The sequence below is a fragment of the Macrotis lagotis genome, chromosome 2 (genome assembly GCF_037893015.1).
Source record: "Macrotis lagotis isolate mMagLag1 chromosome 2, bilby.v1.9.chrom.fasta, whole genome shotgun sequence".
Lineage (NCBI taxonomy): Eukaryota > Metazoa > Chordata > Mammalia > Peramelemorphia > Peramelidae > Macrotis > Macrotis lagotis.
This window is the reverse complement of record NC_133659.1, coordinates 329,533,568-329,551,465: the sequence shown is the minus strand read 5'-3', so window position 1 is coordinate 329,551,465 and position 17,898 is coordinate 329,533,568. Positions and strand designations below refer to the sequence as shown.

The 17,898-nt window shown below is 40.4% G+C and overlaps 1 protein-coding gene across 2 annotated transcripts in view; it reads left to right on the top strand.

Moving 5' to 3' along the window:
• The window catches only part of TMPRSS6 (transmembrane serine protease 6), a 51,248-nt gene that overhangs the window by 21,295 nt on the left and 12,055 nt on the right, over positions 1 to 17,898 (top strand). For both annotated transcript variants that reach the window (XM_074226857.1, XM_074226856.1), the window contains 3 exons: positions 13,907 to 14,052; positions 15,531 to 15,629; positions 16,296 to 16,409. In XM_074226857.1, coding sequence (XP_074082958.1) covers positions 13,907 to 14,052; positions 15,531 to 15,629; positions 16,296 to 16,409 — 359 coding nt within the window. The remainder of the gene's footprint in view (positions 1 to 13,906; positions 14,053 to 15,530; positions 15,630 to 16,295; positions 16,410 to 17,898) is intronic.

Here is a 17,898-nt window from a genome sequence, read left to right as displayed (position 1 = left end):
CTGTGATTCCAGATGCGGGTCAATGAGGGCAGAGCATGGGGCAAATCTCGCTTCCTGAGTTGTGGAAGTTCATTATCTCTTAATGTGACTCAAAATCGCATTGACCCTTTGACCCTGGGCTATTTAATATTTTTATTGATGATTTGGATGGTATAATCTTACAATCTCACATCTGATTGCTTGCTCATGTTGGGCTGGTGGTCCGCTTAAGCACCTAAAACTTTTTCAGAAAAGCTGCTATCTAATCATATTCTTCCAACTGTGTAATAATAATCATCATCATCATCATTATTTCCCCAACAGTGTGGAGTGGAGATGTGTAGATTTATAGATATATATCCTTATTGGACCCCATCTAATTAGATTCAATGATCTATGCTAGGGGTTCTTAACCTAGGCTTCATGGGAATTTTTAAAATATAATTTAGTAACTCTTTCTCAGTATAATTTGTAATCCAATGTAATTGTAATCCCATGTATTTTATATATTCAAAACATGAGTCTGAGATAGAGTTCATAAGTTTCTTCAGACTGACTACCCAAGTTGAACCAGGCAAAAAAGTCACAAGAACTCTTCTAGTTCATCAACATCTTTTGGGATATCTGGCCTCAGACACTTCATAATGACCTAGCTGTGTGACCTTGGGCAAGCCACTTAACCCCATTGCCTTGCAAAAAACAAACCAACTTAAAAAAAAAAAACATCTTTTGGGATGACTGTTATCTTTGTTTGTTATGTTTGACTGTTATCTAGTATGCTAGCCTTCCCTCATCCCAGTTTGGGGTCATTCACAAATTATAAGATTATACCATCTATACCTTTAACCATGTTATCAATAAAAATATTAAACAACCCAGAAGCAAGTAGAGATTTCTAATGCTCACTGGAGAGTTCGTTCTATGTCAACTTAGAGCTAGTTACAACTAATCTTTAAAACTAACCTTCCGACCAGGTTCAAATCTCATTTTACCCTCATTCAATCCACATCTATCCAGATGATGAGACATTTTATGATATCTCAGAGCTGGGGCTAAAATCTAGGAAAATTATAGTTGCAACATCTCTTTCATCTCTCCACCATCTAAAACTAGTCCCAAAAAAAGGCAAGAGAATTTAGACAGTCACATCCTGTTCTTGATGAAGTCACCTCAACACTTTGTAGTCATCGCTTTTCTTTCAAGCTATTCATCAACCAGCAGTCCCAAAATTTTCTCAGAAATCAGGTCAAATGTACTGGCCTGTGGTGTGCAGACTCTTCTCTTTCCATTTTAAAAACTGGGACATTTGATCTTCCCCAGTCCTGCTGACCTTTTTCATTTTGGGGGATCATTCCAAGATTACTTCCTGAAGCTCAGCTTTTTTAGGACCGGAGAATGAAGTTCATCTGGACAAGGGGCTTTGAATTCGCCAATGGCATCTGTATGTTCTCTCACTCTTTCCTTATTATCTGGAGTAGCACTTTTTTGGTCCGTCATTTTTGTCCTGTCATTCCCAAAACAACAATGGAAAAATGAGCCTCAGAGCCTTGTAGTTAGATCTCTAAAGAATGGTCCTACCTTCCTTGAAACCTCCCGGTTGAAAATAATGGCCTCCCTCCTGAGATTTCTCAAAGCACATTGTCCAATTTCTCCTTTACTCCTCCAAAATCTATCTTGTAAAATATCTATTGATTTTTGTGTTTTTATATCAGATCACTCCCAGTAGACTATAAACTCCTTGAGAGCAGGGACTTTCTATTTTTTTTTTTTTTTTTTTTGCAAAGCAGTGGGGTCCATAGCTAAGGTTAATTATTAAGTGTCTGAGATTGGATTTGAACTTAGGTTCTTCTGACTCCAGGGTCGGGGCTCTAACCTAGCTCCTCTATCTCATTTTTCAGCTTTTTATCCTCACCTCTGAGCACAGACGCAGAGTAGGAGTTTAATACATTAAACAATACTGATTCCTGTATTTCTACAGTAATTTTTGCAAAATTATTCAAATAACATGAACATTTATGTAGTTTTAAATTACAAAACAATTTAGTTATACCTTACCTTGTTTAGTCTTCTCAACAACCCTAGGGGTGGTTATTACCCCATTTTACAGATGAGAAAACTGAGGCTGGGGAAGATTAAGGACTTGCCCTAGTATGTATCTAGGTGGAATTGCAGCTAAGGCCTTCTTGACTCCAGTTCCTTACTCTGACACAATTCTTTCAGTCTCAAACTACACTTTGTCAGAGAGGCAGCTGGAGGTTCATCATTCGAATTGTAAGCAATTAAGCATTATTAAGTATATATCACATGTCAGATAAGAAAGAGTGGGTAATAATTGGGAAAGTTTATTAAACACTTTAAGGTTTGCAGAATGCTTTGATTATTATTTCATTGGATCTTCACAACCATCTGGGAGGGATTCAACACTGCCTGAATTATTCCTTTTACATTTCAGTATGTGATGCTGAGGGATATCCTTCCTCTTGATTCAGTTATTCTGTCAAAAAATATATTAAGTGCCTACTGAATACCTGACATTGTGCTAGGTGCCTAAAGAGCCTCTAGAGATTAAGATATAATCCCTCCCCTCAAGGATCTCATCTTCTAGTAGGGAAATAAAACAGAAAATGGTTCAGTTCACATCAATTGACTTAACAAGCAAAGCATTGGGAGGCGCTCAGGGGACAGAAAACTCAAGATGGCTTTATAGAGGAATTGGAAGGACCTGGGGGATTGTAATAAATAGAAATGAAAGGGAAGGGAATAGGAAGGACAAGAAGGGCAGAAATGGCATCTAGGGCAGAGGGAATAATGTGGCCAAAGTCACTGAATTTGGGCAAGTTTGGGAAGCAGTATGAATGGTTTTGGATAAAGTATAAAGGGCAGAGTGGAAGCCAAGACTGATCAGATGAGTCACGTAAGAGGAACAGAAATCTGTATCTAAGAAGGATCTCAGAGCCCTTCTGGCTCAATCTCCTTAGTTTGGAGAGGAGGAAATTCAGATAAAGTAACAGAAATAGCAAACAACAGAACCAAGTTTGAACTTAGGTCCTCAGACTCTCTTATCTTCTATACAAGGTACCATGTTTTCTCCTTAAATGCCAAGGTGAGAAGTTTGGGTTTTATATCAATAACAATGAGGTTTCACAAAAGATTCTGGATCAGGACATTGATCAGAACTAACCATTTAAAAATTCCTTGGTTCACCAAATATACTGAGGGCCCTTTAAGATTTACAAAATAATTTGCTCTCAGTAGTATCGTAAAGCAGATGGTGGTGGTGGTGTTGTCATTATACCCCTTCCAGATGAGGCAACTGAGACTTAAAGGAAGTGGCTTATTCAAGGCTGTGCAGCCAACATCATGGTTCTCCCTCACACTTAGGTCTGAGCTGTATATGCAGTTCTCTTTCCACCACGTCACACTGATTACCCTGAGTCTAAGACGAGATCGAAAATAATACGCTAAGGTTTACAAAGCAGTTTCCAACATCCTCTTTAGGTCAGCGTTGTAAGTATTATTGATTCCCCATTTTGCAAATGAGGAAGCTGTGGCTCTGAAGAGGAAATGACTTGCCCACAGTCAGATAACTGATAAAAGCTAGGACTAGAAATCGAACCCAGGACTCTCTTATCCCTGGGTACATAATTCTTTCCAACATAGAGAGCATTGTCAGGCATAAAAAAAAAACAGTTACCCCAAACTAGTCCTTGGCATCATAAGTTAATTCTGTATGGAAATGATGATGATGATTTGAGGCATCAATGTGTCTATTGGGATGAGATAAGGACAAATAGTGGAAGACCAAGGGAGTCATTGGAATCATACTAATCCCTGAAGGTAAATTGTGCCTAGGTCTTTTAGAAGTCTTAAAAATAAGTTAAAAGGGAGCAGCTAGGTGGTGCAGTGGATAAAGCACCAGCCCTGGAGTCAGGAGGACCTGGGTTCAAATCCAGTCTCAGACATTTAATAATTACCTAGCTGTGTAGCCTTGGGCAAGCCACTTAACCCCCATTGCCTTGAAAAAAAAACTAAAAAAAAAGTTAAAAGACAGGAAAATCTACAACTTCTGCCCAGAAAAGCATCCCACCCCCACCTCATCTGAGTTGGGAACTAAATAAGTTGGTGTCTCTTCTATATTGCTGTCAGAGCTTTCCAGGAGCCCCCATCCTGTCCCAGCTTTAATCTTTTCTTTCTGGGCCACCAAATCCAAGGAGTCCTTTGAGTGATTTCAGAGGGTCTGTAAATTTGTTTGGAAAATTTTTATTTTCACCAACCTCTAATTGAAACTTTGCATTTCCTTTTATTGTGATTAAAAGAAAAAACTTGATTCTGAAAAGGGGTCCACCAGCTTCACCAGATTGCCAAAGACACCCATGATAGCTCCTACTTTAGTCCTTGACTGAGCAACATTTAATTTAGGCCTTCTCTGGAAAATTCCAGAATCTTAAAGCTCAAAGGAAATTCAGAGGCCATCTGGTTCAATCCATGGTCTGAACAGGAATCCCTTTCACAATTTCCCCTCAAGTGCTCATCCATGATGCCTCTGATCATACAACCACCATTTTAACTCAGGTTTTCATCTAGCTCCTTGAAGTTGTTGAATCCAATCCCTCCTTTTACAGCAGACAAATGGCAGATAATGTAAGAGGAAGCAGTGACCAAGGATATGGGATGGATTGGCACCAGGTCATGGAAGGTTTTACAAGTTAAACTGAAGAGTTCCTATCTTATTTGAGGGGAAATCTCACATAGTCATATCTGGAAAACTACTTTGGTGGTAGTGTATAGGATGGGGGCAGGGGGAGGCTTGAGACAGAAAAACTAATTAGGAAATGAATGGCAATCACTTCGGTAAGAGGGGATGGACTCAACAACCTCAAGGATCTAGGTGTAGATGTATATAGTCTTATGGCCCCTTGAGGCAGGCTTTTGCCTTTTAGGGCCTTTCAATTCCTTACCTGAACTGAAATCTTCCCCTCTTCTACTTAGCTCCATCCCTTCTGACCCTCCTGGGGCCATTCCAAGCAAGTCTTGCCCTTTCTCATGCCAAGTCTTCAAATGCTTGGAGATAAAATCCGTACAACCCCCTTTCCCCCGTGCTCTCCTTCCTCTGACCTAAGACTTCCATATGCCTCCTTTAGTTTTCATTGTCGAGGAGGAGGATTAGGGCTTTAGGAATCAAGAGATCTAGACTGGAATCCTAATTCTGATATAACCTAACTTTAGACAGGTCTCTTCCTCACTGGAGGCTTCATTTCTTTATCCTTAAGATGAAGAATCAGCAGAGTCCCTCCCCAAATAAAATCCTCCTAGTCTATGGTCTCTGGGTGGCAGGGAAGGGTTTATACTGTGCCCCTTCAATAAGCACAACTGGGCTCTGCCCATTTGCCCACAGCTAGGTTCCTGACCCTAAAGTTGGGGAGTGTGGGGGAAGAAGAGTGAGAAAGAATATTATTTCACTTTGTGCTTGGCCTCTTCTGATTACAGAACCCTAGATTTCCCCAGTTCCTTCCTCCTCCCGTGCCACTGAGCCTCACCCTGGAAGTCTCCATTTTATGCCATTCTTAGTAGAGCTGTCTCACTCTCGTCATATTTCTGAGTATCATGAGGAGGGTGTTTCCCACCTGACCTCACTGATGAATCTGATATGATAGGCCCCAAAGAATAGAACAGAGTTCAGAAAATACCTGGGGTTCTGACCTCCCCAAAAGGGACCACACCAGAAAGCCCAGCAGACCCTTCCCTTCAGAGGTAATATTGAACAATGAATAGAGTCGTGGACTTGGAATCAGAAAGACCTGTGTTCAAATCACATTTCCATCTGTGACTAGCTGTGTGACCCTGGACTTCTCTGTAACTCAATTTTTTCCCCTTCAATATAGAGGCAATTGAATTTAATGACCTCTAGGGTCTTTTTCAGCTTTTAATCTGTGGACCTATGATCCATGGCAATAATTACCACCTGTGGTATGAAGCCCACAGTTTTTTCCCAGTGATGACCCCTTAGGACATTGAATCTCATTTCTCCCATTTCCTGTGCATGTATGAACTCAGACAAATCCCTCCTAAGCCTTGAGCCTTAGATTCCGACTATTTAGACTATTTTAAAGATTCTCCTTCAATTTAATAAATATTTATTAGATAATATCATTATATCCAAGATATGATCTTTTGCTAGGAACACCTAGCAAAAACTAGTCTCTGCTCTTATGGAGCGTGGAGTTTACAGTTAGGCCTAAATCCTACAATCCAATGATCCTAGAAGGCATATGGAGAAAAAAACTTAAGAGGAAAAAGAATGAGAAAAATACAATTTTATCTTCCCCCCTGCCCTTTTCAACTCAAATCCAAATGATCTTCCTAACTTCAATCTAGAAATTTAGGAAAGATCTCTCAGCATTGCTCATAAGGAACCTAAAGAAAAATGATCTCATTAAACCGTGTCTCATGTGGAGTCAGGGAGCTGTCCAACATCACCTGGCAGTCATTACCTGTGTGATTTGGGGCAAGGCACTTAACCTTTGCCTGCCTCAATTTCCCCATCTAGAATTTGACATCTACCTCCCAGGGTTGTTGTAAGGATCAAATGAATTAAAGTTTGTCAGATCTTTTGTAAACTTTAAAACTCTACATAAATGCTAATATTATTAGTCAAAATTATTATCATCTTGGTTGGTCGATTATTGTCCTTTGTTGTCAAGAGGACCAAAATGGCATTACTACGTTATGTAATTAGGTAAAATGATGATCATCCTGGTACCTAGTTCATCAATGGAACAGGAGACAGCAACCCTAGTGAGTGACTTCCCTCTGAGCCTCAGTTTCTTTATCTATAAAATGAATGGATTGGATTTGGAAGGACTTTTGAGGTGCCTCTGAGCTCTAGAGTTAGGATCCAATGATCTCTTAGGTCACTTCCAGGCCTAGGTCCTTTGGCACAGCTAAATTAGCTCTCCATTCTCTTCCAGAACTAATTTTATATCATTAGCAAGTTCAATTATCCCTTCCAAATCGTGATTTCCCCCATCATAGTTTTGCTATATCAGCATAAGAAATTAAAAGGGAATTAATTTACAGAGACTTTTGCTTCAACTCACAAAGGCCAACAGTTAAAATAGAAAAAATTTAGATACTCAGAAATGGATAACATTGTTTAATATCAACATATTTTGTCTTTTAATACCATAATAATGCACACTTCTCTGGTAGAGATAAAAAGTTTTACACAGATTTTCCAGATCAGAACATCGTGCTCCTAACCATCCCAGTGTGGAAGGGATAACTCTATTGTATTTTAAAAATGAATTTGTATGGAAATTATTCTTACATATTTCCCTCACACCAATGCCTCCTTCCTCCTCCTACCCCTTCCAGAGCCTACTGTTATAACAAAAGAATATTAAAAAGAGACAGATGCCAAATGGAGAGAGAGAGAGAGAGAGAGAGAGAGAGAGAGAGAGAGAGAGAGACAGAGGAAAAAAACAATCAACAAAAGTAATGAACACTCACTTTGGTGAAAGAATTAGTAGGAAGCAGGTTTCTTCTTGGAGGCCAATTCTGGTCTTGATGATTTTGCAATATCCCGTTTCAATTGTTTTCAGTGTTTGATTCTTTCCATTTACATTGTTATGATCATAAAATTTTCCTGACTTTGCTTATTCCACTCTTTGTTAAATTTCTAGAAAAGTCTTCCGTGTTTCTCCGTATTCTTCCTGTCTTGTTTCTTAAAATAGAGTAATGCTTTATTAGAATCATGCACCGCAATTTGTTTAGTCATTTCCCAGTCAATGGGAATCTACTGTTTCCACCTCTTTGCTACCCTGCCTTGGAGAATGCTACTCTAAACATCATGATGTATATGAAGACTTCCTTTTTATTAATGAACTAGTTGGCATGTACACTTTACAGTGGGATCTCGAGGACAAAGGGTATGAATATTTTAGACACTTTATTTGTTGTCGTTGTTGAGTAATTTCAGTCCTGTCTGACTCTTTGTAGCCCCATTTGGGGTTTTCTTGTCAAAAATACTGGAAGGAAGTTGCCATTTCCTTCTCCAGCTCATTTTACAGATGAGGAAACTGAAGCAGACAGGGATAAGTGACTTGCCCAGGGCCACACAGCTAGTAAGCATCTAAGGCTAGATTTGAACTTAGGTCCTCCTGACTCCAGGCCCAGCACTCTATCCACTGGACCACACTGCTTCCCTAGTCGCTTTATTTACATAATTCCAAATCAGCAAACATTCATTTAGTTCCTACTTGAACCATACTAGATGCTGGGGCTAAAAATCCGCAGAAAGAAACAATTCTTATTCTCTACCTCACGGAGCATACATTTTAATGGAAGAGAAAAATAGACTTCTATAATTTTACTTCCCCTCTTCCAATATCTAAGGAACTGAGGGAAATCACTATATGATCTACTGGAAAGGGTTCTGATTTGGAGTCCCAAGGTCTGGGTTCAAATTCTGCTCACTGCTTTCTATCCATGTAACTTTAGGTAAGTCACTTTACACCACTGTGTTACTACAATGCCCCCTTCACCACTGTGACCATCTCTAAAAGGAAGAGGTTGGATTAGATAATTCTTTTTTTTTACGATTTTTTTTTGCAAGGCAATGGAGTAAATGACTTGCCCAAGGTCATACAGCTAGGTAATTATCTGAACACTGCACCACCTAGCAGCCCCTAATTAGATGATTCTTAAACTTCCTTTCCAGAATTCATCCATCTCTCCCCCCCTCCCACTCTCCTGTTCATTAGTAGTCCAGACCAAGCAGGGAGAAGGGAGTGAGACTGACAGAGGGTGGTTTAGAGCCTTGAACCCTTTGTAAGAACTTGTTCTGCCTCAGTCTCTTTTCTTCCTTCATTTAGTTGAAATGCACTTTCACTCTCATCACCTCCCCATTTCCAGGAAAACCCCTCTGACCAGCTTCCTCTCGGTATGTTTTTTTCTGTTCTTTCTCTATGAGCTCTGTCTACTCAGACATTTTCACCCAGGCAGACGCTCCTTCACAAAGGGCCAGTTAAGGGACGCACTGCCCTGCTCCTCTGAGCCCAGATCTTATTTCACCTACTCTAAATACTCTCCTTCTCCCTGCCTCCCACACACACCTTTGTTCTCTCCTTCAATGCATCTTTCTTACTGATCTCACAAGTCACTTCATCTTCTGTCTCCAGATACTATCATAGTCATCCTCTTGCCCAGGACTCTCTCCTTCTCACCCCATCTCTATCTCTTGCCCTCTCTGGTTTCTTCAAGTTCCAGCTAATAGCCCAGTATCTGTGAGATGCCTTTCCCAATCTCCCTTAATTCTATTTTCCCTTCCTTCTACAGATTATCTCCATTTTGTCTTGAGTGTACCCCATTTGGACATAGTGTTTACATGCTATCCACTCTATTAGGCTGGGAGACTTTCTTTGTATGCCCATCACTTAGCACTGTAGATGCTTCATAAATGTTTGATCATTGATTAATTGATGTTGACTTACTAAGGATATTCCAAGAAAGAAACAAGTCCTAGGAGTTGAAGGAGTTTGAAGGAGTTACATTCTATTCCTAAATCAAAAAATTTAGCAACTTTAGTCCTTTCCTAGACAAGGCATGAATTTTCCTTCTCCAAGGCAATCTGAAAAAAATGAATGAATGAGTATGTAAGTAAAGGAAGGGGAAAAGGAGAAAGGAAGAAAGAAGGAAGGGAGAAAGAGAAGAAGGAAGGGAGGAAGATAAGAAGGAAGGAAGAAAAGAAGTTAGGAAGGAAACAGAAGAGAAGGAAGGAAGGAAGGAAGGAAGGAAGGAAGGAAGGAAGGAAGGAAGGGAGGAAGGGAGGGAGGGAAGGGAGGAGAGAAGGGAGGAAGGGAGGAAGGACAAAGCAAGGAGGAAGAAGCATTAAATATTCCCTCTCTGCAAAACTCTGTACTGTCTTGGAATTAAAAACTGAAAAACAAGGAATTAAAAACATGTAGGGCACAATGCTGTTCCTGGGGCCCTAACCCATCAGTAGGAGTTGTTCTATGACTGATGTTGGTTCTTTCCCCAAGGGTTGCTTCCTTAGATGGCAGCTTCAGAGGAAAGATTACAAGTGGATCTGATGATCTTGGGGCACTATTACTCTTGGGACACTATGCTTAGGGTAGTCATTATTCTCAACACATTTGGGCTCAGGGACCCAAGCTGTGCTCATGTAGGAAAAAGTTGGTTGAGCTACAGGGACTTCCTTCTGACATCTGCTGCCTCCTCTCTCCCTCAGGGTGCCTTCTTTCACTAGGGGCTTGCATGCCCCACCCTGATACCTGTGGGTAGAAGTAATTGCGTTCATATAACTATACATTCATATTGATAGTCTATAAGTCTTGCCATACACATACATACGATTTCAGTCACATGGGAAGCTTTCTAATGTGAAAAATCCCTTTGCTCATACACGCCAGTTACCTGTCAATCTTTGAATGGAATCATGGAATTCTAGCTCTAGAAAAGGACCTCAGCTCAACTTCATCTCTTTGCAAATGAGGAAACTGAGGCCCAGCAAGGGAAAGGAATTTGTCTCTAGCGGTGACCTTTGCTTAGTCCCCTAGAATTTACAAAGTCCTTTCACATCCATTTTCCCCCACTTGATTCTAACAGAAAACCTACAAAGTAGCCAGGGGACTGTTTTATTGTTCCCTTTCACAGATGAAGTAACTGAATCTCAGAGAAGAAAAATACTTTTGGAAATCTGAAAACTGGTTAACAATGAGCAAAGCTGGAGCCCTATACCTCACTCCTAGTTGAATTTAAACTCAGTGAGAGCAGGGACATCCGATGTATCATGTCTGTTCTGGCACAGACAAAGAGATTTAAAGGTTGAATTGAATTGAATGGAGGTCCCCTGACTGGCGTGAAAGTTTGTTTCCAAGTGTATTTTCAGCTGCGCCAGTTCCTTCCTGGGTCCTCTGGAAACTAGAAATGAAACATTCAGTTTAAACAGTCCACTTCTATCACATTCTACCAGTGCCAAACATTCCCTTCACAAACTTCCATAGGCTTCTTTGGTGAAGAGAATTCCAATTAGAACGCTGCCTCTTTGCTATCCAGATTAATAATAAGAGAGTTAATTCCACAAAGAGGTACGAAAGAACTGAATTCAAATTTGTGAACCAGAGAATATTGGATATTAGGTCAAAACACATGGTTTATGGGTATAAATCTCCCAAGTGAGTCCAGAATCAGATTAAAATGTAATTGGGAAATGTTTCACAAAACAAATAAAAATACAATAAAATATAGATAATATTACATTTTAAAATGAAGTCATCATATGATGCATAGGGATCCTTATATACAGTTCAGTGGTTTCCATTTTTTTCCCCTTGGAGGCAATCAGGGTTAAATGACTTGCCTTGGGTTGCACAGCTAGAAAGTATTGGAGTCTGTATTTGAACTCAGGTCTGCCTGACTCTAGAGTTGATGCTCACTATTTTTATTTGAGAATGATATCACTGTCTTATCAAAATTAACCCCCTCAAATTATAGCTCAAGAAACTGAGACCCAAAAGGATTAAATGGTTTTCCCAGGGTCCTAAGTGTTATAAGTCTTTGAAGAATGATTCAGATTTAGGTATTGCTGCCATCTACCCTACTATAGTGAATGCTGATTGTGTGACCCTGGAAAAGTCACTTCACCAATAACCAAGACTATGAGTATCAGATCAGGTGCTGAAGTCAGTGAGTTGTTCCTTATACCGGTGAAATCCCAAGGCCTCCCAATAGGAATTTTTATTAAGAATAACAGCCCCCTGGGGCAGCTAGGTGGCACAGTAGATAGAGCACTGGCCGTGGAGTCAGGAGGACCTCAGTTCAAATGCGACCTCAGACACTTCATAATTACCTAGCTGTGTGGCCTTGGGCAAGCCACTTAACCCCATTGCCTTGCAAAAAAAAAAAATAAATAAAAAAATAAAAAGAATAACAGTTCCTCCCTTTGAGAATTGTTGTGAGATTAAAATGAGTCATGGAGTGCCTAGATATAGATGAAATCTCTTCTTTGGAAACTTGCTCAGGATTGCCCCCCAATGGTGGCACCCCAGTAGTTATAGGTTCTGAAACTCAAGCCATGGGATATTATAGCCAGGAGAAACCTCTGAGAGCTAGTGACAGGATTGCAGAATTAGAACTGGAAAGGACTCCTGATGTCATAGGGGAAACTAGAATTTCTTTGCGGCTGAAATCTGTCTCCCTATAATTTCTGTTTATTAGCTATAGGTCTAGTAATCTAGGAATGGGGAACACAGAACCAAGGAACCATTTCCCCCAGTTTCTCCCCAAGGGATGGAAATGGGACATTTCCCCCTAGAGATAATGCTTAATGATCAAGAGTCCTGGAAATCGGCTTGGCCTCCTCTTTGAGAATAGTCCTTCAACTTTTTCCTCCACCTGAGACCCATGGTGATTAACTCAATGACCTCTTCACATCAATGAAGTGCTAATTACTAATCATTTCAGGAACAGTGGGTCCATCTCAGAACCATCAATTACCACTGGGGTAGACTAGATTTGAGGAACCACCTGACTTTGGATAGAAGGGAATAACTCAATGTGTTCTGCCAGCTATGTGTCTATGATGAGTAATGGAAGGATTGGAAAATAAACCTATTGATTGGGATTGGGAGTGGGAAGGATCCAGGGGGTGGCTCTCCCCATTCCCCTCTCTCAGGGATCTCCTCTCTAGTTCTGACTGAAGGTGCTATTATTTCTTGGCTGGTTTGATAAAGAAATAAATGAAAGCATTGGGTCTCAACTGGATAGTAATTTTACCCAAGCTTTACAGAGCAAAAATGTATCTCCTTAACATCCCAACACATTTCCAGTAGATTCCATTCCTTTGTTTAGACTATTAAAACCTTGATAAGAATTAACATCATTTCATTTCATCCAATGATTTGAAGCCCTTTCGGTTCCTTCACTACTTGATAAACTAGCTTTTTAGAACTTAATTTAATAAAAAAAAAAAAACCTTTGGTTGGTTGAGTGAGTGAGTAAATGACTGATTTAGTAGAAAAGTTCTCACTTGGCAAAGATATTTGGTTCTTGTTACTTTAGTTGGGTAGGAGTGATGGGTTGATTGGTTGATGGGTTCAATGAAGCTACACTTTTTCAAAAAAAGGATATATTGAACACCTGCTTTGGCCTCCATCCTTCATTCAATGTTAAGGCTAGGAATGAGGTAAACAAATATATATATGAAAATGTCCCTGACCTATACACACACACACACACACACACACACACACACACACACACGAATGATACCAGATATGATTACAAACTAATGTATGTAACTGAAAAATTCCCAAGTAGGAGTGTGATGTAGGTAATCAGGAAAGATATTCTGGAGGAGATGGGATTGGAGATTTTTCTGAGAACATAGAAGAGGAACCATTTCAAGAGTAGAGAGCCTGAGAGGAGGCTGTTCTTGGTCCTCCGGATTGTAGCTTCTCTTCCAAGGTTATCTTATTTTTGATTTTTCTATGTCTTATGCTATATGTTCATATGTCTTCCCTAATTGACTAAAGAGGTGACAGGCTACCCTGCCTGCCATGATCAAACCCTATAAGTAAAACACTTTGCAACCTTTAAAGCTAGTGCTCCTTCCATACATTATAAGGGGTATCACATTTCAGGAAGAACCTAAGAAAGTGGGAAGGAAGATATCTGAAGTTTTCTAATCCAGTTCACTCACTCAACCAAGTCAGTTTTCCTGTTTTTTTCTGGCTAAGGAGAAAAGAACTTGGTGCAAAAAAAAAAAAAAATGGATCATGGAGTCCTGTTGGTAGCAAATGATTTCCATATGTGTTTAAAATGTTCTCATTGAATTTAGTCATCCCAGTATTCTTTCCTTACCACCCCTCCCCTTCCCTCCTCTCAACGTTCTTTTTCTCCTTCCCAGGTTGTGTGGTCTTCGGACCTTACAAGCCTATGCTGAGAGGATCCCTGTGGTAACGTCAGCTGGCATCACCATCAACTTTACCTCCCAGATCTCCCTCACAGGCCCTGGTGTGCAGGCTCACTTCAGCTTATATAATCAATCAGATCGTGAGTAGGGGGTGGGGCATTCACACTCATGTTTGTGCTCAGAGATGAAGACAAGAGTGGAAGGGGTGTAGTCAGTTAATTGTCAATAGGGTGATTTTCCAAGCAAAGGCTAGTATTTTCTATCCCAATGTCGTCTTTCAGCACCTTGAAGTCCTAACTCTGGCAGATTCAAATTATAAGGCTACAAATATAGGACTCCTTATGAACTATGTGTCTTTTATCTAAGGAACAGCCTGGTTAAATTCAAGGGTACACCATCAAGATGTTGGCCACTGGGTGGGAACTTCTGACCCCAGCAACTCACAAGATCATCTATAGAGGCATGAAAAAGTTGTGATATCCAATGATGGATGGAAATAAAACCTCACTGGGTTGAAGTCATCACCTTGCTATGTTGGAGGTTAGGTTTCCATGGAACCTGCCTTCCTATTCCCAATCAGGAGACCAGTCAGGGTATATGCCAGATCCCTCCATCATAAATCTAACAACTTCAGTGGGATCATTGTCAACTGTCAAGTCATAATATGCATAACTATGTACTCCCCAAATTAAACAAAGAACCAATGCTGATATCAGTCCATTTCATACTTTTTCATTATTTGACCATTTTAGTGATCAGGATCATCTGCCCCACAGCATTTCCAGTCACTGGAATCAACATCCCCTGGTTTCACAACCCCCTTCTTTCCCAACTTCCTCTCTGAGAAGGAATTATAATTACTTAATTAAAAATGACTTAGGGGCTTTTGAAGCCCCATTTCTGATTTGTTCTGATGTATCTCATCATCTCGTGGTACACAGAGGAGAGACTCTCACTCTACCCTCCTCTTTGTCAAGCTGATCACAATATCAGAGTTTGATGGGTGAGGAATGGTAGAAAGGAGTGCCTTCAACCCATATGACTCCCTATATACTTTTTAAATTCATTGGAACAGTGCACAGATTTGGGAAAAGCTGTGTCTGAATCCTGCCTCATGCTCACCCTGGTCAAGTTATTTCCAATCTTTCAGCCTCAGGGTTCTCTCAGGGTTGCTGGGATGGTCAACTACCATAAGGCATTTTGTATACCTTAAAACACTGTGTAAATACTAGCTATTGCTAGTTCTTGGTATTATTCATGAGAGCAATCTCAATCACTTTGGTCTGGAGTCAAACCAGTCAGTGACATCACCAAAGTCCAAATGACCGATGTTTCAAGGGTATCCGTCAAGTACATGAAGTCAATATATGCATCATTCTGACTGACTTTCATTTACTTTACTGTTCAAGATTCCACCAACCCACCATGACTTGAATGAGAAATTGAATTTCATGGGGTCATTATCATCATCATCATCATCTTCATCATCATCATCATTGGAGGGGCAGGGAGTAAAATAGAAGATCGTGGAGTCAGGAAGTTTTAGCTATGTGTCTGTTTAGCACTCAATGATGATTATCCTTTCTCCTTTTTTTGTTACCTCCATGGGGTTTTCTAGCCTGTCCTGGAGAATTTTTGTGTTCAGTGAATGGCCTCTGTGTGCCAGCCTGTGATGGAATCAAGGATTGCCCCAATGGCCTGGATGAGAGAAACTGTGGTGAGAGGCCTTGCCCCTCCCTACAATCCCCCTCTCCCCTTTACAACTCCCTACCTGAGCAGAAACTATAATTGACTAAATACGGCTTGAGGCTTCCAAAACTCACCCCCCAAATTCCCACTGCCCTATCTTAGTATCCCTCCATTTGGTTCCTGCTCAGATTACCCATCTTGATGTGGTGGAGACTTACTTTGGTTTTATGGAGGCTCTACTTACAGAGCAGAATCTCAAAAGATTGCAAGCAGGGACTGAATGATAGGTTAAATGCCATCATGGGAGGGCCAGTCTAGTTAAATTCAACAAAGTCCATTCTTACATTGGTCACAGGGACACTCTCTTTTAGTACCATGCCCAATGACTGGTCCTCCATCCTCTGACAGATGAGTAAGGGAATCCTGATTTTTTTTTAGCAATAGAATTACAAAGTTTTTAAAGAACTTAAGAATACAGTTTGACAACAATAGGACCATGACTAAAATCTAGGTCTCTTGATCCTTTGCCTTCCCCCTTTCCACATCCCACCCCAAGTAGAAACTCTGCCCGTTATCCTGGTATTCTAGGAATAAGAACCATGAATCTGGGAAGAAGAACCTGTGGAAGTAGTCCTCAGGGATCAGGAGTTTCTCACATGATTTCTCTGACTGATATTTGTGCTTTGCCTGATAGTCTGCCGATCTACCTTCCAGTGTGAGGAAGACAGCACATGCATCCATCTGCCCAAGGTCTGTGACCAACATCTGGACTGTATTAATGGGAGTGATGAAAAGCAGTGCCATGAAGGTAGGGTTAGCCAATTCCTGAAAATCATTCATTCATACATTTGTTCAGTCAGTGTAGACTCAATGTGCTCCGTTCTAAGTATTAGATGCAACAGAGGATGTAGAGATAAAGAAGATTCTCTTACTTGTCTTACTTGTCTAGTCTAGGGAGATAATAAATAGCAACAGAATTAATGTGAGGCAAAATGTGTGTGAGCTTCAAGAGCCACATAAAAGGGGCCAAAGCAAATAGAAATGATGATGGGCTAAGGGAAGACAGGGAAGTCAATATTTGGAGTGGCCCTTGAAGGAAAGGAAGGATTTAGACAAGCAAATGGTGGTATCATGGGGTGAATAGTGGAGTAAGCAAAATCAGACTTCAAATCTAACCTCAGATATTCATTAGTGGTATGGCTTTGGCTGAGCAACATTTATCTTCTGTCAGTCTCAGTTTCTTGGCCTTTAAAATGGGGTGATGATAGAATCTGCCTCACAGGGTTATTGTAAGGATTAATGAGTACTAATATTTATAAAGTGCTTAGCAGAGTGCTGGCAAAAGCAGACAGTGCTTCATGTTTCTTCTCTTTCATTCTTCCTTCCCCAAGTCTTTCTGACCTCAGGACCATCATTCTATTCATTCTATCACCTAGTTGCCGCAGACTTAGGGTTTCCTTCTCTGTAAGAATGAGATTGGACTAGGTGATCTCAAAAGCCTTTTCTGATTATAAAATTCATTGGACCATAGATCACAAGTCATATGAGTAAGTCTAACCTTCCTGCTACAGATGAGCAAAACTGAGAGTCAACAGAGTTGTCACTTAGGGTTACATACCTCAGAATGACAAGACAGGACTTGAACCTTGGTCTTTCTGATACCTAGCCAAGCACTGAATCCTTTATACTAATGGTTCTCAATATGTGGTCCAGGAACCCACAGAAGAACCCCAAGCACCTTTTAAGGGGTCCACAGCCTCAAAACTATTGTCATGATAAAGTATTTTCTAATCTAGTAAATATCTATCGGTATAACTCATATAAAGAAAAGTTTATTGGGATTTTGAATAATTTTTAAGAATATAGGGGCAGCTAGGTAATACAGTGGATAGAGCACTGACCCTGAAGTCAGGAGGACCTGAGTTCAAATTTGATCTCAGACACCTAATAATTACCTAGCTGTGTGGCCTTGGGCAAGCCACTTAACCCCACTGCCTTGCAAAAAAAAAAAAACAACCAAAAAGAATATAGTGGGATTGGAAGACCAAAAAGTTTGAGAACCACTACAGAATACCACACTATATGTCATAGTCTATTATTCTGATTTAGAAAGATGGAGATGCAGGTCTGTGAGGAGGTGAAGCATAGCTTTAAGACAAAAGGATAATCATAAATAGTCAATACTGAAGCAGAGAAGGTTTTAGAACAAGAGGCTGGCCTTATCAGAGTCATGCTTTAGGAAACTTTATGTGTCTGCTTTCAGAGAAATTGGAGATGGGGGATGCCAAGTAGGAAGC